The sequence below is a fragment of the Monodon monoceros genome, unplaced genomic scaffold (genome assembly GCF_005190385.1).
Source record: "Monodon monoceros isolate NGI ecotype Baffin Bay Population unplaced genomic scaffold, NGI_Narwhal_1 Super_Scaffold_21, whole genome shotgun sequence".
In the NCBI taxonomy this organism is placed as follows: Eukaryota; Metazoa; Chordata; class Mammalia; order Artiodactyla; family Monodontidae; genus Monodon; species Monodon monoceros.
In genome coordinates, this window is record NW_021703778.1 from 94,751,331 (window position 1) to 94,778,017 (window position 26,687).

A 26,687-nucleotide genomic window follows, 5' to 3' on the forward strand; every position below is an offset into this window, starting at 1 on the left:
TTTTATATACCTGACCTGTGCACACAACCAATGACTTCATTTTCACCATTTTCATAATCAATATACAGTGCTCTGAAAGTATTACAGCCAAAGCCATCAAGGACAACTGTGACAGCCTCATATTTACAGAAGTTGATGAGCTTTGAATTAAAAAATCCTCTTTTCTAAATAAAGGAATTTTGCATGAATTTTGAATTTATGATCACTTGAAGTGAGCTATCAGGGATGCTATAAGACTGAATTTAAAATGGGGATGTGGTGATGATTAGCAAAGTTGCCAGAAACAAAAGGGAAGGAAATGGCAATAAGGAGAAGCAGGAAGGGGTTAACAAGGTACCTTGTTGGTAGAATCTTTATGAGAAAATAAGGGTGAACAAAACACAGGAAGCATCTCAATGTAAGTGATTCAGGAAGGGAAGGGAGTAAAACAAGAAAGTAGAATTCACACAAATCATAAAAGTACACTAAGAATATAAAGGAGAGAGCAAGAAAAAGAGAAACATAAGCGAATATAAGTGACATGTTAATGGATAAACAGAATTCATATAGGAGGTCTAATTTTCACAAGAATATGACTTCCAGGGTCAATTAGCAATGAGAGGGAAAGGATGCTTACCATGGCCATTATGTATCCATATATATTTCTGTTTTATGAGAAGAGTATGAGACATGAAAATTATATGCATGGTTCATTTTCCATACTCCACATGTGTGGGAAGAGAATAAGCAAGGGTAAACTAGGGCAATGCAGCCTCATCACCTATAAAAGTCACCCATCCCAGGAGATTCTTGAATGATACGTAATAGCAGAAGATGGTCAAAAATGGAAAAAATGTGTCTCATACATATAGAGGGGGAGAAAAGCCATAACTTCTGTGAACGGGGTTCTATCTCACCAAAAGATGGCTAGCTTTATTTTAGTCTAAGAGGCAGCAGAAGCCCTTAGTGAGTGCTATCAGAAGATGACCAAAGAAAGCTGCTTTCTAACAACCATAAGCTTATTATCCACTTTTTGGCCTTAACGATATGAAAAGCCTTCCTTTTGTTGGGCAAAAAGTAGTGACTGAAAATCCCATTCCAACTCTCAGAAGCCTAGGAGAAGGAGAGGCTATATGGATGTCTATTTGAAAGAGAGATATCAAAAGAAATAAACTTGAAGGTTTGCACAGTACTCTCTCATAGTTAATGCTTAAGAAAATTTGTTTAGGATGACAATGAAGTCTAATGCAGCATAAGTAAGATTACAAGGTTAATGTTAAACAAGACAAACTGGTTTATAGTACGTTAAATTACGTGTTAAAAACCATAATTGAGAGGACATCTACTTGGATCCAAGATGAGGTAACAGGGACTGTATTTATCCTCCTGCTGGAAATAACTAAAAAGCAAAATAGATAACAACAGATAGCAAGCAGTGAGGGACAGTGACCCCTGAATGATGGAAAACAAAAGAAGTGAGCACTTTCATTTCCCCAGCTTGCTGCCTGGAGAGAGTTTCCAGGAGGCAATGTTGGGAGGAAGAACCTTCTCAGAGTTGAGGAGATGGAGCTGGGGGAATGGGAAGACCAGGCAGTTAAAGACTTTGTCATAAAACAAGTCTCAGTAATTTAAAAAGGACTCAAGTTTGTTTCTGACCTCAATGGAATTAAATTAGAAACCAATAACAGAAAGCTATGTGAACAAGTTCCAAATATTTGCGAACAAAACAGCATGCTTCTAAATAGCCTGTGGGTCAAAGAAGAAATAAAAATAAAAATCAGAAAGTATTTGGAACCAAATAAAATAAAAATACAACATATAACATTTTGTGTAATACAGCTATAGCAGTACTTTGAGGCAAATGTACAACACTAAACTGCCTATATTGGGAAGAAAGAATGGTTTCAAATCAATAACCTCAGGCTTCCACCTTAGGAAACTAGACAAAGAAGAGCAAATGAAAATGAACTAAACAAATAAATAAATAATACAGATTAAAAATCAATGAAAAAGAAAAAAGAAAACCAACAGGAAAAAGTCAATAAAATGAAATATTGGTTCTTTCAGAAGACCAGTAAAATTGATAAACCTCTAGGCAGACTGATCTGGAAAAGTAGACAAAATTATCAATATCAGGAATGAAAAAGGTGACATCACTATAGATTCTACAGATATTAAAAGAATATGGGAGTATTTTGAATACGTTTATGCTAATATATTCCACAACTTAAATAAAATGAATAAACTCTTTAAAAGACACAAAGTATCAAAGTTCACTCAAGAAAAAAATAGATAACCTGAATCCCTGTATCTATTAAATAAATCAATTTTGTAGTTTAAAATCTTCCCACAAAAGAATAGCCCCAGATCACTTGGGAAATTCTACCCAGTAGTTAATGAAGAAGTAGTAACAATTCTACACAAACTTTCCAGAAAACTGAGGATAAGGGAATACTTCCCAACTCATACTACAAGGCCACCATTACTCTAATACCAAAACCAGACAAAAAGTTTAGAAGGAGAAGCAAATCACAGACCAATCTCACTCATGAATGCAGATGCAAAAATTCTTAACAAATTTTTAGCAAATCAAATATAACAAAATATAAAAAGGATATTGCTTCATGACCAAGTGGGGTTTATCCCAGGATGCAAGGTTGGTATAACATTCAAGAATCAATCACTGTAATTCACCATATTAATCAATTAATTAAAAAATATCCAGGGGCTTCCCTGGTGGCACAGTGGTTGAGAGTCCGCCTGCCGATGCGGGGGACACGGGTTCGTGCCCTAGTCCAGGTGGATCCCACATGCCGCGGAGCGGCTGGGCCCGTGAGCCATGGCAGCTGGGCCTGCGCGTCCGGAGCCTGTGCTCCGCAATGGGAGAGGCCACAGCAGTGAGAGGCCCGCGTACCGCAAAAAAAAAAAAAAAAAATCCATATGATCATCTTAATAGATGCAGAAAAAACATTTTGACAAAATCCAACACCTATTTTGATAAAAACTCTCAGCAAACTAGGAATAGAGGGAGTTTCCTCAAACCTAAAAGGCATCTACAAAAACCTATAGCTAATATTATTCTTAATGGTAAAAGATTAAATGCCTTTCCCCCAAGACCAGGAACAAGGTGTACACATTCACCACTATTCACCTTTGTATACGAGATTCTAGGCAGTGCAGTTTAAAAAAAAAAAAAGCATCCAAATTGAAAAAGGAAGCAAACTGTCTTTATTCATAAACAACATGGTTGTCTATATAGAAGATCCTATGGCATCTACCAAATAAGTAAAGTATTAATAAATGAGTTTTACCCACCTGCACAACGCAAGATCAATACACCAAATCAAATGTATTCCTCTATTTTAACATGATAAATTGGAAACTGAAACAAAAAAAAAATCACTTCCTATAGAATCAAGAAATATAAAATACATAGGGTTCCAAATTGATCTATAAACTCAATGTGATGCCAATCAGAAGTCCAGCAGATTTTTTTAGGAATTTATAAGTTGATTCTAAAATTCATATGGTAATGCAAAGGACCAAAAATAGACCAAAAAAACTTGAAAAAGAGAAATGAAGTTGGAGGACTAACACTACCTGTTTTCAAAATTATGTTATAGTAATCAATACAGTGTAGAATTAGTATAAAGACAGACAAATTGGCCAACAGAACAAAATAGGGAATTCAGAAAAAGGCCCATACATGTATGATTAATTGATTTTTGACATATGTGTAAAGACTATTTAGGGGAGAAAGGATAGGCTTTTCAACAAATGGTTCTGGCACAACTGGATATCCATATCCAAGAAAATAAACTTCAAGCCATACATCACGCCATACATAAAAATTAACTGAAAATGGATGCTAGACCTAAATGTAAATATATAATTATAAATCTTTTAGAAGAAAACAAGGGTAAAATCTCTGTGATTTCTTTAAGTCTTTAAATCTGTAAGATTTCTTAGATATGACATCAAAGGCATAATAAAAGAAAAAATCTGGTAAACTGGACTTCATTAAAATTAAAAACTTCTGATTTTGAAAGCCACTGTTAAGAGAATGAAAAGACAAGCCACAGACTGGAAGACAATATTTCATATCTGACCATATATCTGATAAAGGACTTAAATCCAAAACTCAATAATAAGAAAACAATTCAACTAAAAAATTAACCGAAGATTTGAACAGACGCTTCTCCAAAGGAGACAAATAGATAAAAATAAACATATGAAAAGATTCTCAATATCATTTGTCATTACAGAAAAACTAAAATCACATTGAGACACTACTACACAACTATTAGAAAGTTTGAAGTTAAAAAGACTGACCGAAGGGAGCACCTGGAACTCCCATAAACTGCTGATGGGAACATAAAATGGTACAACCACTTTGGAAAACAGTTTAATCATTTTGAAAAAGGTAAAAATCCACTTACCAAATGTCCCAACTATTTTGTTCCTATGTATTTGCCCAGGGGAAATGAAACCATACAAGATTTTTACATGACTGTTCATGGAAACTTTATTACTAATAGCCAGAACTAGAAACAACTTAAATGTCTATCCACAAGTGAATGGATAAACAAACAGTGGGACAGCCATACAATTGAATACTTGCCAGCAATGAAAAAAATAAACTCTTGATATGTTCAACAACATGGATGAATAATGAAATAGTTACATTGAGTAAAAAAAAAAAAGCCAGACAAAAGAGTATATGCTGAATGATTCCATTTACAGAAAACAGAAAATGTAAACTAATGAATAGTGACAGAAAGTAGATCAGTGGTTGCCTGGGTGCAGAGACAACTGAAGGGATTGAGAAGAAGGATTATAAAGGGGTACAAGGAACTTGTAGAGGTGGTAGGTATCTTTGTCACTATCTTTGTCATGGTGATAATTTTACGAGTTTATACGTATGTTAAACTTGTCAAATTATGTACTTTAAATATGTGCAGTATATTGTATGTCAATTATATCTCATTAAAGCTGTTTTTAAAAACACCATTACTTATTAAAACAGACTTTTTACATGCTTACTTTTTTCTGTACCATATATAAAAAAACTCTGATTCTGTAGATTTCAAATACAACAATTTAGGGGTTGTTATGTTCTGGGTGCATAGGTATGTATATCTGACAGGATTTTATATTAATCCTACAGATGTGCATTTTGAATATACAATAAGGAGAGCAACAGAGAACGTCTGGCCCATTTTCTTGAACCACGTGAAGGTGAATATCTACACCTCATATGCTGGAGAGGTTTTTAGCTTCAGCATAGCAAACCCATTAAGTGAGCGGTCCCCAACCTTTTTGGCACCAGGGACCAGTTTCGTGGAAGACAGTTTTTCCAAGGACCAGGGTTGTGGGGGGATGGTTTCGGGATGATTCAAGTGCATTACATTTATTGAGCACTTTATTTCTATTACTATTACACTGCAATATATAATGAAATAATTATACGCTTCACCATAATGCTAACAGGAGGCAGAGCTCAGGTGGTAATGCGAGTGATGGGGAGCGGCTGTAAATATAGATGAAGCTTCGCTCGCTTGCTCACCCGCAGCACCTCCTGCCACTTACCTCCTAACAGGTCACGGACCGGTACTGGTCCATGGCCCAGGCGTTGGGGATCCCTGCATTAACTGACAGAGTAAGTAGCCTCTTATAACAGATTTATCACTATGACTGACATTAAGCTGCATGGTGGAGCAGAAAGTACACGGGTATGAGTTCAGAGGGAGACCTGGGTTCAGGTTCTGTCTTTGCAATTCACTGCCTCAGGCCTCACTATGAAGCCCTCAAAGGCAGAGGCCAGATGCCGTGACTAACAAGTGTCTGTGAAGTGTTCGCTGATCTGAACCAGTATTCCTCAATAAAACTCTTCTTTTTCTTATGAAGACTCTATGTAGAAGCATCTAGGCTAGGAATGCTGGGGCTAGCTGGCAAATGAAGGCCATGTAAAGAAGTGGACTTCAACTTGATGCAGGTCAACGTCATCATCAGAAGTTTTCAAAATGAAACAAAAAAAACCTCCTAAGGTCCAGGCTCCACCACACACCAATTAAATCAGTTCTCCAGGGATGAATCTCACATCAATATTTTAAAAGTTCCAACCATGTGATTTTAATACATGTGAAGTTTGAGAATCACTGCCCTAAACCCCAAGCCCTTTTAGCAGCAATTTCAACCTGATCTCCATTATTCCAAAATTAATTTCAAAAATGAACTCTGTATCCTTGGGCTCCTGACTCTGTGCTCCTGAGTCACTTCCTTTAGTTTTCTCTTACTCTCTCTGGACAATCATAACGGTTGTGTTTCCATCCTTAGAATGGACACCCAATCATTTGCTTCTTGGTTTGATTTGTGGTAATACTTCTGAAACATATGTGATTCATATTAACTCTATCATAATAGCTCAGCAAGAAGAGTTATGCTTTCAACAATTCTTTGGTCCCCTGGAATTGGGAAACTGGTCAATAGGCACCATTCCTCCCCAACTAAAAAAAATCTTGTATATGCTTGAAGGTAATATCAGATAGACATCTTTCTGAGAAACTGTGATTCACTGACATTTCCTTACAAGCCTATTTTCTTTCCCTTTAATCCATGATTAACTCATTCCAGTTTTCTCAACCACTATCTCTTTATTGCAAATACCACTTCAACGGCCTAAGACAACATTTCTATTCCTCATTCAATTTTGTATTTAAAGTCAACATTGAAAACAATTAACAATGGCAGAAAATATGAATTCTGTGGTGGGCAAAGTTCTTGCTATTCATACTCCAAATGCAGAAAAAAATGGTACTTAACCATTATGAGAACTCATAAAAGTACTATCTACACAGAAGACACTTCCTTCGTCCTTTTAAAATAGTTCTAGGTCACTCCAGCTAATAAGAGTGTCAAGTATTTCTCTGGAACAATGAGATATCAGTATCTCACAACCAGCACCACCATAAGAGATGGAAAAGCAAATTATTATATTTTTACCTTCAGAGAGGCCCTCTCCAGTGCATTTGCTAATTATTAGTCAATCTGTCTCTTGTTGCTGGTGATGACTGCTTGTTAGTATACGGCAGCAGTGCCTTCTGAGGCTGCTGTAATTGAAGGTTTGCAAGAGCTTCTATAGCTGAGGCACATTCTCCAACCTAAGACAGATGTGATCAGCCTTGTTGTTAACAAGACTGAAATAACTGGAAATCTGTGATTTGGTTAATTGCAGGCTTCCTGGAAGTACCTTCATACAGGAAAAACTTTTGGACATCCTCTGAAAAATACCTTCCTTAACTCTAACTGCTTGGCAGCCCCATTCTAAATGCCTCGCCTCTCAAGTTAGCACAGCCCAGAGAAACCCAGAGAAAGCAATCACTAAACCATTGAGTAAATAACCAATCTTTAAAAAATACTTAGAGGTAAGAACTAAAGTCAAATCGATTCTTGTGGTAGAAGGTATTAGCTTACCATTGCCTCTAGGAGTGTAGACTCTCTGGAGCCAAAGGTTCAAAAATCCCACAGATGGAACTCAGCTCTTCATCTTTTCAGTGAGACATCAATGTGATCAAGCCCATATTTCCTCTGGTGCTCATCTCCCCTCATATCCTAACATCAGCACAAGAAATGACTTTGGAAGACAAATATACTTGCTTCCTTTGATACCTTTAGTCCCAGTCAAGAGGGGTCCATGGCCTGGACCCAAACTTTAGAGGATTCTGCTCTGGTCTCTTCTGGTTGTACCGCAGCCCATGGGGTGAGGAGTCTGCAGAGCACAGGGGACATCTTCACCTGATGTCTGTTCCCTCCAATACCTTTCTAAGTCACACTCCATGTTACCAGGGACCTCAGAACTTCCTGATCAAATAGTCCTGAGACCACTCTCAGGGCCTGCCTGCTTGATAAGAGGGCAGACCACCAGAGTGTGCACCTCTGGCCTGAGAGATGACCAAGGGCAGAGGTTTGAAGGTATCAATACATGGAGCTTGGATGTACAGGCTGTGCTGTGCTTAAAACCTTCCCAGGTGTAGGACAGAGCCAAAGGTGATAAGAAAAGGGAGATGGGCTGTGCAGTGGCGGCACCTATTCCTACACTGCCATATGCAGCCTGGATCTCCGAGAAGTCCAGGAATTCTTAATGCAAATCTGAACTCCCAGATCTTCATGCAGGATAAAACAGATTTTATTTACTGTCTGTTAACTTGATACACAACCTTAAATATTTGGGCACATTATATATAGGCCTCCAATCACACTCTTGTCCCAGGCCCCCAAGTGTTAAGGTGGGCCCAGTTTTACGCAGCCCTAAAGAAACTAGAGAATAGCTTCTGCTCAGGATTTTCAAGGCATTCCATGTCAAATATCAAACAAGAGGGCTTGCTAAAGTTTTGTGAAAGCAAATAATCAATATAAGATTAAAAATACTTGCCTAAAAAACTTCATAAAATGCATTTGCCACTTATCGGTTATTTTCTATTTTAAAACTCTATGTAAATAAACATGCTATATTTCATGATATAGATCTGCAATAGGCTATACATCTGAAAAGTCTATAAAAGTTCTCTAGAAAAATGAGGCATTTTTCTCACCGTCCTTAGAGCGGCATTCTCAAAGAAAAAATTTTGGTCTTATTGTGTTTTAATGTCACAATGTCTAACAAATAGGAAATCCATTCATATATTTATTTGTTCAATAAATATCTACTGATCACCTACTGGCACCTATGTGCCAGGCATTCCACCAGCTTCTGGGCATTTGATGTTGGATAAAACAAATAGGTAAGACGTAACTCAATATATTAACTGGAGGAGAGTGGCAAGCAAACAAGCAATTACAATATTTGACAAATGCTATGAACTTATTAGAAGAACACAGGAGGAGCACTGAACGCGATCGTGAACTGCAGGAAGGTTTCCCAAAGAGATGTCAGTCAAGCTGAGTGCTGAAGTTAGCCGAGTAGGAGTTTATCTGGCAACGAAGGAAATTAAAACATCTACTCAGAAGACTTCTAAATTCTACCAGACAGTGATACACAGGAAAAAGAGACAGAGGAGAGTATATCTGTTGACTGCCAAGCACTGTGAAAGTGCTTTATATGTATTAAATAACTGCTCTGCACAACAATATGGTGAAGAAGGTGTTATCAACCTCATTGTGTGGAGGAAAAAACAAAGGCTCAGGGACATTAAGTAAGTTGCTCCCAGTCATGGGACCAGAGAGTGGCACAGCCTGGATTCAAACCCAGGAACAGGATAGGTTCCTCCCATTACATCAAGGATCACTAAACTGGAAAATCATGCTCAAACAAAATTTTGCCTTATTCTTTCCAGTCAGTAAGCTTAGATCTTCTTTGAGAGAAGGAGAGAGGTATGTCTACCAAGTGCACTTTAGTTTTAAATAGATTCCACTGATGACAGTGTGTCAGAATGTGCCCAGAATGGCAGATGACAGGACTGAACTTAACAGCTGAGATTTCCATGTTCTTGACTCAGTGCTGTTGGGCGTTGTTCATGCGCTGTATGGTTGCATGTGGTTCTTTGTAATTTAGAGTCATCAGTATTTTCATCCAAACACACCCACTTTACCTCCAACCACTACGTGAGCACAGGGTGTCTGCTCCTGCTTCTTTGAAAGGCCACAAGTTAGAACCCATGTATATTCTGGCCTCACATCGTAGAATTAGTTTCTTCTTTACCTGTCACCATCTCAATAAGAAAATAAACTTAGTAATGTAGGTCAAATTGCCAAAGAACCCACCTTTTGACTAGACAAGTAGGACGAGAAGGTATTTTTTGTTTCCAACTGCATAAGGAAATATTTTTTTATACAGTTTGTATATATATAGCCCTAAGTATATGAGATATATATATATAAAGATATATGTAAATATATATGCATTTTCTATACAATTGTATACATAGCCCTATATAATTTGGGGCTATGTTATGGTTCAAATGCTGCTTCTCAGAGGCATTCTTTTAACCCCACAGAACTGGAAGAGTTCTGAGGAGTTCTTTAATCAAGATCGTACCTGGGATGAGGGCCCACTTGCCGAAAAGGCAGCTTATGTTCTGTACTCAGTATCTGATTTTAGGGAAGGTGACTACATTGCAAAATTTAAATTTGTTTGAGGTTAATTAAGCTGGAGTAAATTCTTGAAGCTTTGATTACAAAGGAATGAACTGCACCCTATGTGTAGTAATTAGAAATAGCAATATAAAAGGTAAAGCTCTTTCAAACCAAGTAAATTGGTGTTTGTATAAATGTTTCCAACTACTGTCTATTCATTCACTCAGACAGGAGTAAGTATTATGAAGAAAAGTAGAGCCGAGTGAGAAGAGAGGATGACTGAGTGGGTGGTTAGGGAAGGCCCCCCTGAGGAGGGGAAATTTGAGCAGACACCTGAATGTCATAAAGGGCAGGCTATGTGGAGATCCAAGTGAAGACAGTTCCAAGCAGAAGGATTAGCCAGAGTGAGGGTCTTGAAGCAGAAACAAGCAGTGTAGATTCAGGGAAGACAGAGAAAGCCAGCGTGGCCAAGGAAGTATAAGAGACAGAGAGAACCTTAGGTGAGGGGAGAGGGGCAGGTGCGGACAGAATTGGGGGTGGTGAGAGGCAGATCATGCGGGGCTCTGAATGTCACGGTAAAGAGTTTGGATTTTATTTTAAATGTGGTGGGAAGTGGCCCAATCTGATTTATGTTTTCCAAGAGTCAGTTTGGCTGGGGTATGAAACACTGACCACAGGAGTGCAAGTGCTGAGTGCAAGGAGACCAGTTTGGAAGCTACAGGAATAGTCCAGGAGATGCTTACAGACACTGAGGCGGCAGCAGGTGGGGTGGTGATACAAGGCACAATTTGAGATGTGGTGAAGGTAGGGCTGAATGGACTCGCTGATGGATTGGTGATGATACTCGGGGTTGAGGATTTGGAGATATTGTGGTGCCACTAGTTGAGCTTGGGAGGAAATGGGGGAGTAACAAGCTTGAGGAAGAAAGTCAAGGGTTTAATTTTGGACATGTAAAGTCTGAGATACCTATTAGATAACCAGGAGAAGATACTGAGTAGCCAGCTGGATAGATGAACAAATGTATACTCAGGGGGAACCTTAGGGCTGAGGGTAAAAATTAGGAGATGGCAGCATAGAGATGGAATATAAAGCCACAGTCTCTGGTGAGATCTTCCAGGGAACATCCAGGAAGAATGTAGACAGAAGAGGGAGGAGGGTGAGCCCTGAGTTCCAGGGCCTTCCAGCCTAGAGCTGGGAAGAGGAAGAAGAGATAGCAAAGGAGACAGAGTACGTTGCTGGTGTGTGGGGAAGAAACCCAGAAGAATATATTTTGGAAGCCATAAAAAGAGCATGTTTTAATAAAGAGGGAAGGTGTGATTGGGAGCTGCTGAAAGGCTGAGTAAGAATACTAATTTACATAAAAAGAAAACTCTTAGAGAAATATTAAACTAAAATATAGGGGCACTGTAGTCATTTATGTGGAAAAATAGGCTTAGACAAGATTATGATTCCACAAACATTGAACAGTCTTATCATAAAATCCAATGTTTAATCTAAAAATAATGTGACAATTTTTTCATTTCATGTCTGTAAGTCAAATCATTATGCTGTGTACCTTAAAATTACATAGTGCTATATAGCAATTATATCTCAATAAAACTAGAAGAAAAAAAGAAAAATAGTGTGACACTAGAAAACAGTTCTTATGTTGACTAGAGGCTTATCATACAAATAAAGCAATTAACCCAAATGCCAACCAACAGCCTCCTTGAAAGGCTACCTATAGGTGGGAAAGATTTCTTCCTACTCTGATGAATTTTAGCTAATGCTGTGTGAGTTGTGTTGAGGCAAAATATAAAAAAAGTAGGATCCCAAACTTTCATAACCGCGCTAAGTTCTCCTTCTGTCAAAATGCCTCATCACTGATAAGTCTGTATCATTATTACAACCAAAATTCTATATCCAAGTAAATGCCTCTATGTTCCATATTGAATGTCAGCATGATCTGCATTTCTTGGCCTCTCTGCAGACATTTTGTGAACTAGTGACTTTTGTGCAGAGCATTCCCCCCTTGAATGATCTGGAACACTCAAAACTAAGGCTGGCTTTCCCTTACCACACAACATGCCCTAAATGAACTATGTCCACTTAGCTGGTATACATTCAAACAATGTGTTTAGGAAATGTAAGTCAACAGTAGTGTAAATAAAACATCATTAAAATTTAAAACAGCAGTAGGCAACACAATAACCCAAAATCCAGTCCGAGTCAAACTATTAAGTTATCCATTGCTCAAATGCCCCTCCGGCCATGTGAAAAATCCATAGGTCTACCATACGCGTGACTTGATTATTTAATCAGCCTCTAAAATGGGGAGGGCTAAGCACAGAGTAGACGTTCAAACAACAGTTGAGTTGTTTTAGAATGAAGATGTGCCTTTGGAATTTTCAAGTAAGCTCTACTATTTGGGATTCAAATTCTAATTGTTTCTCATAAAAGGCTTGATCAGTACCAAAGTGGGGAGACAGTCTCAATGCATAATGATTGAGCTTACCAGTTTTTAAAAAATGCCTTAGCAACCTAAACTTATGCAATTTAATCTTCTTGTCATTGCTTTCCCTATAATATCAAAAATGATGCTTTCTTTACTATTTCAAACTCATCATAAAATTGCTAAAAATCTGAAATTCAATTTGTCACATTACTGCTGATTTGAATAATGGCTGAATAAAAGACAGGAAACGCTGAAGCAGCATTGATTTCTAAAACATTTTGCACTTTCCTCCTCCATCCCTGTAAAGTAAAGCTCGGATGCTATGCACAATTACACAAGAAAATCAAGAAAGCCATTACATTTAGCATTTTGTCATCATCATTGTTACCATGGCAAAAAGTGGGCTTAGTTTAGCACATCTGCTACGGGAGAGGTCCACTGGCCTTTTGTAAAGCTGAGTAACAATATAATGCCAAATTCTGTAGGCTGTCACTGTTTTTTTCCAGGGTAAGACTACTGTCCACAGATGCTACTGTCTCTCTCCTTAATGATCGGACCAATGTCATCTTATTATTGTATTCTTACAGTTGGCCAGTGACCAAGGAACACAGTTAATCTAGAAAGGTTACCCCTTGACCCACCTTCTGATCTAAGGGGTAAAAAATATGTGGTGTGAAAGCTTGGGACTCCAATAATAGCAAAGGCCAAAGTTTCAACAGTTGTACTGTAAATTACAATAGAGTTGTGCTAAAAGTAGCACAGATTTAGACGTGAGAAAGACAATGCACGATAACTAGTTGTACCCATAGTTACATTTTCTCTGAGTATCAGTTTAGTTGTCTGTAAAATGGGAATAAACGTAACTTTCTTGTGAGTATTAACTGAGATAATCTGCAAGCCCAGACACATGGTGGGTACTCAGTAATATGGCATCCTCCCCCCTCCTCCAACACCATCCTTTTCTTAACCACTGAGATCTCCATGCCTTTGGGAATGTTGGTTGAAGTTGGTAGGTAAACTATTTTCTACCACTGGAAGGTAATTTGTTTTGATCTTTCATATCGTTTGGATACTTTCCTCAGAGAGCTGAGGATAAAATATTTTTTAAAGATCTGACAGAAAGCATAACTTCCACATCAAGAGGATAAAAGTCAGTGTCAATATCATAATATATATCACATCCTATTTTTCATATTTTAAGTGACACCAATATCATCACTGTGAAATGGAAAATGGCGTCTACACTAATTTTGACATTAGGCAGAGATTTTTCGTTTTAAAAAATGAAGCTACATTATGAAAGCAAAGAAGTTGAAATTACCTGAAACGAATACATTAATCAAGTCTCAGTATTTACTAGAAACAAAGGCTACTAGCATTTTTACCAGCTAAACAAAATATTTTTTTCTAATGAGATTTCTGCTGAGTATCGTTTATCTTAAGAGAAAAATAATGGGCCTTACCTATTCCAGTAGCTCCAGAACTGGTCATGCAGGTAGGCGTGGTGGCTACATTCATCACCAAATGAGGCTTTGCTTTCAATCCAGTGAATTATGTGCCCTTCTACAGCTAAGGGACAAAGCATTACTAATATAGAGCAAAGGGAAGGGAAAATTGAAAATTTTGAACTCTGTCTGGGTCTCTCTATGCTTCACATTCATGAACAGAGGCTTAGCCCTCACCATCATCTATGGATGTAATTATAAAACAACACATCGTACATGTTCGTAACAAGGAACATTTATGCTACAATCACATCCCTTTTATTTTCGGCATTTACAAAAGTCTCTCTCCCATTCTGAGACTGCCTGTATAAGTTGACAAGTAATGTGAAAGCAAACCAAGTGAGCCTGGCTTTTCAATAGAACCCTATGTTAAAAATTCGGTACTTAGAGAAATGACTTGAAAATGGTAACCAAAATGTCTTTAGAACACATGTTTATTTCTCAAATATTCATAAAAGTTTTTAAGGCATAGGTTTCTTCTAAACCTATAATTTTCTGCTATTTTAAAATAATCTTTTGCAATTATTTCACACTTTTAGATACAAAATTATCAAGCTAATCTAGATTCTCTGGTAACATTTGCTAATAACATTAACACAATTTTGCAAAGCTATGGGAAAAACACATCCCTTTTCTCTATAAACAAATGCATAGCAGAGTTTAAGGACTTACCAACGGGTACTTGTAAAATAAAGTCTGGTGTTTTGTCATAACCCTTTGCACGGAGCTGATCTTCATCTACAGGATGAACAAATACTATTACTTATCACAGTATTCCATTAACAAGACAGCAATATAATTGCTTTTCTTCCTTAAAAATGTGTAAAAATTACTAATGCAGTCATACATATCATTCTTATATATGCAATGCTGTGTAGGAATAAATGAACTTTCATAACAAACTGGAAGCATAGATATAAAAATGCCTCTTTGTCCCTTCTGCATTTTTATGTCTTTATTATAAACTTCATTAATTCAAGCTGTCATACACTACCTTTCTTATAATTGAAGATACTCAAAATAATGAAGTATACTTACTGATTAAAAGAAAAGGCTTCTACCACCATGAATATCACTAATGTTATCAAGCCAATATTGACATTGGCCTTCATAAAACAAATGCTTTCATTAAAGCAATTAAGAAAGTTTAGTTTCAATTAGTGAAACTATTCCTACATACAAGAACATAAGAAAGAGACAAGGACAGTGAGATCCCCACAGAGAATTAATTACCCTGCTTAATACCTTTGGTCGGCTATTGTTTCTGGCATTTACCAAAGTTTTACAACTAACAATATGTAATTCTGAAAAGCAAACAGGCTTTGAGATTTTTTTCTAAGTCTGTTCGATTTCTTGATCCTCTGTAAATATCAATGAGCCATTCAGGAGGAAAGGAGGCAGGAAAACAGAGTGCTTGACAAAGTTGGAAAAAACTACCTGGGTGCTTGGTTAAAAAAAAAAAAGTCCTCCAATATTTTCTAAACGCTGTCCTTGACTTCTAAAGGCATTACAATGTGATTCTGAAATGAGCAGTTCTCTGTTAGATTTTGGAGTGACCTGGTCATTCAATTCCAGACATGGCTTTCTGTCTTCACCCAACCTCAACTAATGGCCCAACCAAGTAACAAGGAAGGCTGTGTGGTCTCTTAACACCTACTGGGCTGTTGACATTGTCATGCATCCCATTCGCCTTCCTGCATCACCTTTGGTTAAAATTAATGGCCCATTCTCAGTTGTTGGGTAGCTTATTTCCAATCCATTTGTCAGGCCAGGACAGTGGTTTCATGGCCAATGTTCAGAAACTCTGTTTTAGAACACTCCTGTGTACATCCTGAAAGGTCAGCATTTTAAACGTAAATAACCTTTAAATGACAAGACACATGTTTAAACTAGATATTTAAATTAAATTTGGTTACAGTTGTTATCCTTTATCCAAATTTTGAAGGACTGATGCTAGAATTTGAAACAATCTCCCCTGCTTGAAATATAAAAAATTCTAAGTTAACTGTTGAAATAAGGAAATAAAATTAATCTTACTTTAAAAACAAGAGAATTTGGAAAACTGAACTGTGGATGAACAAGACTGAAAAAATTTCTATCCTCTAAATGCATTCTGGCTACAAGAATGTTTAATGCAAAAGGCATTTATTAAATCAACCCAACTGCCTTGAGCTGATGTTTCAGGTAGCTGATGAACAGTTTTAAAAGCTGGGTTGACATTAAAAAAGAGAGATTAATATTTTATTAAAACTATCCTAGCTTGATCAACCTTTGCAGATGTTCAAATCTGTTTCAGAAAGAAAAATGATTATGTTTCCGACAGCAGCGCAAAACAAAATTTCAAAGGTCACCAAGCAATCCAAACGCACACACTCAAATCCATTAAAAGGCAGATGCTACACTCTTGTTCACTGCGCCAAAATTACTACCACAATACCTACAATTTAAATTTCCTGAAGATAAAACATCAGGTGAGGCTAGGAAATCTTTCCATCTTTCTGTGGAGAACCTCAAAGTACAAGAGTATTCATATGCTTTCTCCATGCCACCCCCCCACCTCCCTCCCTCTCAATATGAAGTTGATTCAATAGTAACTGTACTCAAAAGACAGCTTCTAGGAGTCTGTGTCACCACCAGATATTACGCTTTTTTCTTTTTTTAAAAGAGGTTATTCCACATATCGGAAGTACTATGCTATTATGTATTGGGTATCTTCTCTGTTTATTTTCTAAACTCTGACTGCCTTACCTGCCTTGTTTCGATCTTCACACTATCTCTTTCAACCTAGATTTCCTAACAAAGGAGGAGGGTACAACTTGGCAAAGTTCAGAGAAGATGAGAGTGCAAGTATAGGAAGTAGCATTTATGAACAGGTGGCCTTGCTCACCTGGTCTAGGTCCCAGGAGAAGGAAGTTTCTATCATGGATTATCCTACTGGGAGATTTTTAAGGTCAGCCCCATCCATCTGACCTGATTTCCTGGCCTTTGCATTATGCTCCTTTCCTGGCTCCCAGACCTTCAAAGATTTCTTACCATTAGATCATTATCCAAACCATTGGGTATGGATTTAAAATTTGGTTGACCATTGGGTGGGTCAGGGTTCCAACTCTAGGATCTCGAGGTTATGGCTGGGTCATCATCCCACATGACTTCCCTTCTGCCTCCTTCTTTGTTCATTCCCTTGTCCCATTGTGCATGTGCCCGTCTCCCAAATCCCGGGCCTATTCACTGCCCCATTCTCACCACCAACATACGCTTGGCACATATTTAAGACTCAGAAGGGTAACTGAATAAAATATAAATGCATTTTTAAGAATACCCATGTCTTCTGCAAAGCCCACCTGGACTGACTTAATAATTTTCTTTCCTGATTTAAGAGACAACAAAAGTGACCTAAAGTTCAAGGTTGTATTTGATGACTTTCACTGCTATCTTTCACCCCTGGCCCCAGCTGTCTGCTCTGAGGTACCTCTTGATCATCAAGGAAGGGACTACACATGGGAAGTTTTCCTACCTTCTTCTTTGGTCTGTAGTATTTTAAATAACATTGAATTTATCCATTCCTTAAAGTTTGGGCAGAATTCCCCAAAATAAGCAATCTAGGCCTGCTGCTACTATAGTGAGTAGCTCTTTGGTTACTTTTCCCTTTTTTTTTTTTATAGCTACTGATCTGTTTAGATTTTCATCTCTTATACAGTCACTTTTGCAATTTATATTTTCCTTGGGAATCATAAGTTTCATCCATGTTTTTAGAGCTCTTTGTACATACTGGAACCAAGTGGTTACGTATGATTCTTTGAACTTCCCAAGTGGAAAACTGGATGTTTAAGTAAACTGCTGTTTTCTTCAAGAAAAAATGATCAGGATTAAGAAACAAGAAAGAATAACATTAGTTAGAAAGGGGGAAAAAAAGAGTAACAGCAATGTTTTAGAATAGTACTTTTAGTATAACTTCCCAGAGTTGCTGGGGATCAATATGAAATCAATCTCCAAATTCTGTATACCTAACTTATTCAGTGAATGTAGCAAATATGAAGTAGGGCTCTTCTGACTTAAGGTATATTAAAAACACCTAATATATTTCATAAGTACAAGCTTGTTAATGTCATTGCTCAAGTGTTCATTATCAAAGTTAATATAAGAATATTCTCACTTAAGAGCAGACTTGTTAGCCTCTAGATCCACAAAATGTAGGGTATTTAGATAGTGTGCCTTAAGAAACACAGTATTTCTAAGCTTGTAAAGTCTTCCAACCTTCCAGTTTATACAAGATAAAAGAGGCCAAGAGAAGTTAAGCGACTGCCAACACCTGGGCCTCTCAAATAGCCAGATATAGACAAGAGCCCACCACAACCAAGTACTGGTTTGTCCCAACAGACCATATACCACTCTTAATTATGACAAATATTTAAATTTGATCATGTGTAATACTTATGAAGTGGGGAAAATTTTCTCATTTTCCTCCTGAAAGATTTGGAAACGCAAGAGAGGGGATGGCTATCTGTTGGATAGTATTTGGTTGACACCTGACCGAAGAGGAGATGAACGAAATAATCACTTGATCTCTAGCATTTTAATGATCCTTTCTTCAATGGAACTAAAAAACCAATGAAACTGCATCTACAGATAAAACTGATGTTACATTTTAAAAGACAATCCAGATCTTCATTTGTTTTTAAGTTGTCAGGCTTGCCTTTAGAGGACACTTTTAAAAAGGAATCACATATGTAAAGAACACTGTGAAAGTTTAATTTCTGGGGCCTTTTAATTACCCTCTCCTCTAAATGCCCAAAATATCCAAAGCAATTAAGTACTGATAACACAATTTCTTTTTTTAAAATAAAGGCGCGATTTTGAGTCAGAGAACAAAACACATCTGAAACTAGTTAACATATACTTAAGAATCAGCCCGGCATGAGGACTGCCAAGAAGAAGTTTGAGGTTTTCTTTTTTTTTCTTAAAAGACTTTAAATTTAAGAAATACAGTTATTTCCCAGAGAAATTACGCAAAATTCCAGTTCATAACATCTGAAAATGAAAAGAAAAATAATATTCTGACATGGTCTTTTATCTATGAATTTGTCAAAACGTTTCTAAAATGCTAGGTTAAAATACCTCTTACAAAAAGAAACTTTTTAACAACTGTTACATTTTTACTAAATTGGGGAAGGGCAAAAAATACACATCAATACAAGTGAAAACTACAGTATATCTTTTCTACTCCAGTATCTTGTTTTTCTGTTTTTTTTTCCCCCAAAACACTGTCTCATTCAATAATTGGTGCTATGACCTTTGCATCCCATATTTTTATATTCTCTAAGAGTAAGTTTCACAGCCTTTCCAATTTAAAAAGTTAGCAGGGTTTTGGTAATAGATGTTACTATGCTATGCAAACCATCACAAAGGTACACCGAACAGATATGCATTTAATGGGGAGAGCGATAACACACATGAATGAAATCTTCAGAGAACCTAAAAATTTCATTACAGCCATTAGTTTTAACCTCTTCCCCCAAAGCCTCTTATCAAAGCCACTAATAAGGAATACAACTGACTGCTCTGACCTTGTCCTTTGCTTATGTCTTTAGGGGACAATACTTGTGAAAATTGAAGTGCCCTAAAGATAGGAAACAAATGGGAGGTCACAAGCCAGGACAGAGCAAAGTGAGGCAGGGTAGGCTGGCCCCTGCTGACTGGTGGCTGTGGAGACAGAGGACATGAACATGGACAACAAAAGCAAAACTCTTCCATATTTTATACTGCATCGCTCTAAATTCTTTTGGTTTAATGCCACAAGAGAAGGGACAAATCAGCATGGTAGAGTAAAAAGAATTCAGGGCAAGTTGTTGGGAGGGGGAGGGCAATAACTGTGATGAAAGGTCAGGGGCAAGTTTCCACTAAACAGAACAGGGAGACTGGATGGTCACAGAGCCCTTTCTAACTCCAAAATTCTGTGGAATGGATGAATGTTAGCCTTTGTCTGCCCCAGCTCTTTGAGGTGTAGTCACTGATGTTAAGACCCTATTGTCCCTGAACGAAGCTCAATGGAGGGAGGCATATTAGCAGCTCTGAGACATAGAAGTGATCTCTACACACTGACACACAAACACACAGGACCAAGGAACCAATCCAACAATAACAGTAACAGATTTGACCCCCGATGCCTTTTGGTTATGGGGAATAAAGCTCCAACCTGTAGCTAATTTTCTGTGGGGTGAGATATTTGATTTTTTCTGTCCTGTACTCTGCCCTGTCTGGCACTGCCACCTTACTCTCACAATGTGATTCTGGTGGGCAGTCCTCCCGCCCCCCTACCACTGGCCACAGGAGTGGACACTTGACCCAGAATAACTGATCAGAGCCCTTTCTAAGATTCATTATGAGGCCAACCAGAAGCACCACTGTTCCCTGGGATTAGAAACTCTCAAGAGTAAACAAATTAGCAACTGCCAGGGATCATCTTTGTTGTCTAAGAATGAAGCCAACAGGGCAAAAAAGAACACAAAAGGGAAAAAAGAGGAGAACTGATGACACTGTTTTGTCTTCTGGATTCTAGACACACCAGAAGCAAACTTCTCCTCTGGACTTCACGGGTGTATCTCTGAACTAATAAATTCTCCTTTTTTTGTGTGTGCATATAATCTAGTTGGACTGGATTTCTGTCACTTACAACCAAAAGTTTCAATTTATCATCAGTGGCCAGGAAATCAGATATTGGCAGATGTGAGTTATCTAACCAGAGCAATGGTGATGGAAGAGCTGTGGGCCTGAAGCAGGAAGACTACCGTCGTTAAGTGGACAGGGTAACCTGTCTTCAAAGTTCCAAAGAACCTGTCTTTCAGCAGCATACACATGTCTGTGGTTCTTTTCTCTTGGTCCCAGGGAGAAGCGTGCACAAGCATATTCAATAAGGCAAGTAAGTAAAGATGGTCCCTCACCTCAACAACTTCTTCAGGAAGGGGAGAACAGGCCCCAGATTCTCCACATCCTGCCCCAATATAATGTTCCTGTTACCCCGAAAACTGCATCTAAGTTTTAACCTTTAGTTAGGAATTTAAATAGTTGATACCTTCTGAAATACCCAACCATCTCAGTTCCCTTTAGCCTATATAACCATATGTTTTATTTCTAGTCTCTTACCCTCTACTGCTAACATCTGCATGTAAACACAATCCTAGTATTCTAAATCTCATCTATTCCCACTGCCTATTCTTCACCTAAAGTCATAATCCCCCGTTTGTCACATCATAATCACTTCCCCAGAGCACTGCTGCTTCAGGTGGGGAATAAAGCAGCAGGAGTAGATGAACTCTTAGAAACAAAGATCCTAATTTCTTACAGCAAGGGACATCCTTCACTAAGCCTATTTGGCTTTACAGATGACACCCTCCTGGAGTCCCACAGAGTAATACATGAATGCTAGAAAAGCACCCATGTAAAATATGCTGGTTTGTCATAAGGCAAGACCAAACATGGTAGGGTGAGGAAGGGATGAAGCAAATGTCTCTCAGGTGTCACTCAAAATAATTGTTAGGTTCTACTAACAGGGCAACATTCACTGGAAAGAATAAAATAACTGCAGAGCCATCCTTATCAAGCCAAACTTAACAAGAATTTGCACCAGACAGTGGCTGTGGAAGTCACTAATGAAAGTCCCTCTGACCTGGAGATATGCCAACCCATGGAGGATGAATGGTTCGTTTTCAGTCTTTGGTACAAGCTCTTTCATATCTTCCCTAACAGTGCAAACAGTCTTGTCATCTTCTGGCAGTCACTATTTTCCTTTCCTCCCTTGCCTTTTGTCCAAATCTCTCCCCTCACCCCCTCAAAAAAGAGAGACAGACAGAGAGACAGAGACAGAGAGAGGATATAAAAAAACGTGGTTTCATTAATTACTTGAGAGATACAAATTAAAACATCTCCATCAGTAGACATAACACAGTTTCTATTTCACTGATGTTAGAAATGGAACAAACTCTTAGCAGAGGGGATAAGGATGGTCACAAGTGACACTGGTCAATTTAAAGTTTAAGAAGGGTTCTTTGTGCTTCCAAGCCTAAAAGTCGGCAGTAGGCTCTTCACATTTTCTGAGACTTTAAATGCCGATCAATAAATATTCATTCTAAATTAACTATCCTTGGAAAGAACTGACCGCTACTTATCTGAAATTTTCCTGGAAGGCTCCATGTTTGACTTAAGATTTTTTTTTTTTTTTACCCCTAATGGTACCTGCCCATAGCAAGTACTAAAGGTATCTGTCTGCTGCACCAAAAGAAAGAGTGGTTAGCTTAGTGGTAAGACAGCCAAGCTAATGAGTTCAACTAGCTGTCCGAGAAGCACATGGAAGCAGGAAGGGGCCACTGAGAGAGAACAGATGAGGAAGTAAAATTCTATCACCACTTCAGGAAAAGTAGCTTATGAGCCAGTAGCATTTTCTTCATATGTAAAGGGTAGCTATTGATTTTTAATATAATCTGTACCTTTCTTTCAAAAATTTCATAGGAGAAGCAGGATAACAGCCTTGAATGTATTTATTTTCACTATCAAGACAATCAAGTGAGATGCACTAGATGAAACTGCATTCTTTCTGGGACGGACAAGGCAATAGTGTGTGTGACTGAGCAGCCGGACGGCGGGAGTGTCTGTCATCATCCTCGTAGTAATTAGTGTATAGTTCCTGGCATGCAGAGAACATACGCGACAAAAGTTAACTGAGTGAATGGATAATGAATAAAAGAATTACAAGAACTCTGAGAAAATTGCTAGAAATTACCTGTACTTATTTGTTTGTAACTTGTCTCCCTACTAGACCATAACGCTACAAAAGCAGGGACTTTATCTGACTTATGTCTAATGCCTAAAATAGTACCTGACTCAGTAACTTATTTTTCAAACAAATATGTGAATAAAATATATTTTCGAGTTGGAGAAACTAAAGTCATTTATTCAACGTTGACTCCTCTTAATACAATATACATTTCGAGAAGTACAAAATGGATAAATTTACAAGATAGGATAAATCCAAGAGTACACCCAAATCTTCAGTGAAAAGGACTCTCTTTCCAATAGTGCCTGGTTAAATCTTGTGCCATAGCAACTGCTCAGTACATGGTTATAAATCAAGAAAATTTAAGAAATTATTAGGGTTAAGATAAAAGTGATTTATTTTTATTTTTCTCTTTTATCTGACCTCTCTGTTTTACAGAGGTCAGATAAAATATGTATTTTATAAAATGACATATTGAGCACAATGGGTGGAAAATTTTAAATGAGATAAAAAATTTCAGGAAGTCATAATTCTTAAGAAGGGGTAATATATAAACAATAAGAATCCTCGTCCTTTGAAAGTAGTCCAGATTTGAAGGAGGGAGGGAGGGAGGGAAGGAGAGAGAGAGAGACACGGAGGGAAAGAGATTGATTTTACCTTCATTTATTAAAAAAAAAAATCAAAGTAAAACAAACATGTTTGCAATGCCTCTGCAACAAAATTCACGGTGTACACATGTAAACAAGAAAACATAAAATACGTTTAGTGGTCTATTTATATACCAATATTTTTGATGATCTATCTAAATTTACCTGGTACAGTACTTTAGATATGATTAATCATTGTGAAGGGGTATTTACAAGGTAAAAGAACAACCCCATAACAATACTCCATACAAAGCTTTGAATTTTCATGGTTTAACCATAAATAAACATGTATTAATTCAGTATTACATTAAAACGCTTAAAGTGCATAGAATAACAACTTCTTCATATGCTGATGAGGAAATGCTTCAAAACAGGACTGAGGTTACATGAAGCCAGCTAAAACACCAGTTAAGTATCATCTTTAGTATGCTTCAATAAAAGAATTACCTCTAGATCTTAGAGCACAGAGGAATAGATGGGATTCCTCCATATTAAGTCCCCTTTCTGAACACGTATGCAAGTGGCAATGACTCCCTGGCGTGTTTCTGCACTGCCTTTGTCAGCCATGGCCAATCCAGTCTAGTGCACTCAGTTCCCGGAATCAAGGGAGTCAAGGACCTGGGACTAAGTTTAAGCCATGAGTAAGCCCTTTGCCTTTCCTCCCTGGTGGGGTCTTCTAGTCCTCAGGAAGGAAGCAGAGAAAAGCTAGTCGAAGCAAAGAAGTGGTGCCAAGGGCCTGACTACTCTTAAGCAGATGGCGCCAAGACAGTAATACCAAGCAGTCTTGAAAATATGACTGCTCAGTCGGTGGCTTCAAACAATAGACTTGGCTGTGCTGTATTGGTCACTGAGTGATCAATGTGATCAGATGCTTCATAATATTATCGGAACTCCATAGTTCTACACCATATCTCATGGTGCATCATAGGTCATCCATTCCAACTGGTTCTGAGTCATTATACACTCTTGTTTTTTATCAGATTTTAAAAAGTGATTTCTATCTAATTCACCCTCTTTCCATATGCTGAACATCTCAGTTGTTCTTCTTATATAAAAAAACATTTTATGGCTGAGTAATATTCCATTGTATATATGTGCCACATCTTCTTGTGGCACATATATACAATGGAATATTACTCAGCCATAAAAAGGAACAAAACTGAGTTATTTGTAGTGAGGTGGATGGACCTAGAGACTGTCATACAGAGTGAAGTAAGTCAGAAAGAGAAAAACAAATACCGTATGCTAACACATATATATGGAATCTAAAAAAAAAAAGAAGGTCATGAAGAACCTAGGGGCAAGACAGGAACAAAGATGCAGACCTACTAGAGAATGGACTTGAGGATATGGGGAGGGGAAAGGGTAAGCTGGGACAAAGTGAGAGAGTGGCATGGACATATATACACTACCAAACGTAAAATAGATAGCTAGTGGGAAGCAGCTGCATAGCACAGGGAGATCAGCTCGGTGCTTTGTGACCACCTAAAGGGGTGGGATAGGGAGGGTGGGTAGGAGGGAAACGCAAGAAGGAAGAGATCTGGGAACATATGTATATGTATAACTGATTCACTTTGTATAAAGCAGAAACTAACACACCATTGTAAAGCAATTATACTCCAATAAAGATGTTAAAAAAAACAAAAACTTGCTGCTTTTGCATAGCAAAATTTAATTCAGTAATCTGAGGCCGCTTTCCTAATTTATCAGCTTTCCTTAACTCTCGCTGGAGAATATTTATGGTATATCCCATCTTAAAATTATCAACAATCTTATAACACATTCAACTCCATTCTCCAGGTCACTAATAAAAATATTGAATATTAAGAGTTAAAACAGACTTCTTGCAGGACTGTATTCAACATCCTTCCTCAACTTGACATAAGACTATTCATTTGACTTTCCTTGGGTAAGTCTTGTCCATTTTGGAGCAAAAATTATGTAATCCAATATTGTTTGATGTTTTTAAACTAAAAAAAATACACTATGCAAACTCTTAAACATCTACATAAAACAGATGTGTACAATAATACGATCTGTATAGAACCTTGATAAATTACCACATTTAAAATGGAGAAGAGGAATTAATTCCTTGTAGAGTGCTTTATGGTTGCTGTGATCAGTTATCACACGAATGCCTTTTGAGGCTTAATTTCTAATGCGTAAGAGATGTTGAAAGAAATAACAATCTGTAGTAAGATTCCACATTGGCACACAAACACATGCATACATGTGAGATTTTAAAAAATCATACTAAATCTATGATGACAATTCATGTTTGGCATAAAAATAATAAAAGCTCAGTATTTCATTTTCAAGTAAAAGTACTAGCTGATTCCATACATGAGACAAAAATACCTAACATGAATTTTTCTAACAATTCTTTTTAATATATAAAGTATTTTATGGACAATATTTCTTTTGTTTCTTTCTCTTGGAAGGCCTAGATTATGGCTAATATCTCATGACACCAAAAGTAATACTGCAACAGATATTAAAGCATTTTTTCAGCCACTTATGCTATAAAATATTAATTGCAAGCCTGTGCATGTGCTGTATATACAGGGGATTAGGTAACTGAGTTCCTGCTCAGTTCTAAATCAATAAAAGATAACATGCACAGCATCCATCATCGTTTTCTCTTCCTTTAGTACATAATAACTGCAAGTGGAAGATTTTTAAAAATATATATTTAAGCACTCGTGGAGATAACATATGCTGGAGAGGACGTAAGCAATACTTACCTAGGAAGGACAGGTTTTTCTCCAGAAGCAAGTCCCTGAGCAGAACTTCATGCTCATGACCAATGGCACTGGGAAGTGTTAGTTAAGGAGGGTAACATAGGTAGAATTAAAGCACGCTAATACCAGGGCTATACTTTGAGATGAAATGACCAATGGAGGTAATTACAGCAAGTACCTCCTCATACAGCCCACATCTCTGAGGAGTGAGATTTCTTTACAAATCCCCTCATTTAAGCGATTCGATAGACTTTTTTCTATAATGTTTAAATGGATTTTGGCAAATAAAGATTTGTAAATGGATGTGTACTTTATCTTCTTTTGAAAAGAAATTCATTTTAAACATCCTTTATGCTACGTTAAAAATCCCTCAGTTCAATTTAGGACCATTTAGTAAGCACTTACTAGGTGCAGCAAAGAATACCAACCAGCCTTTGCCCTAAAAGTTTCCAGTCTTACAGAGTTCCATAAATCTTCTGTGAATTCACACTTGTCACAAAGCCAGCATTTAGCAGCTCCTATTTCACTTCTAGTCTATGACTG

The 26,687-nt window shown here is 37.5% G+C and overlaps 1 protein-coding gene across 3 annotated transcripts in view; it reads right to left on the bottom strand.

Moving 5' to 3' along the window:
* Window positions 1-26,687, bottom strand: part of CUNH15orf41 (chromosome unknown C15orf41 homolog) — a 213,568-nt gene that overhangs the window by 84,621 nt on the left and 102,260 nt on the right. For all 3 annotated transcript variants that reach the window (XM_029237955.1, XM_029237956.1, XM_029237957.1), the window contains 3 exons: window positions 26,148-26,215; window positions 14,662-14,727; window positions 13,948-14,053 (listed from right to left, as the gene is read on the bottom strand). In XM_029237955.1, coding sequence (XP_029093788.1) covers window positions 13,948-14,053; window positions 14,662-14,727; window positions 26,148-26,215 — 240 coding nt within the window. The remainder of the gene's footprint in view (window positions 1-13,947; window positions 14,054-14,661; window positions 14,728-26,147; window positions 26,216-26,687) is intronic.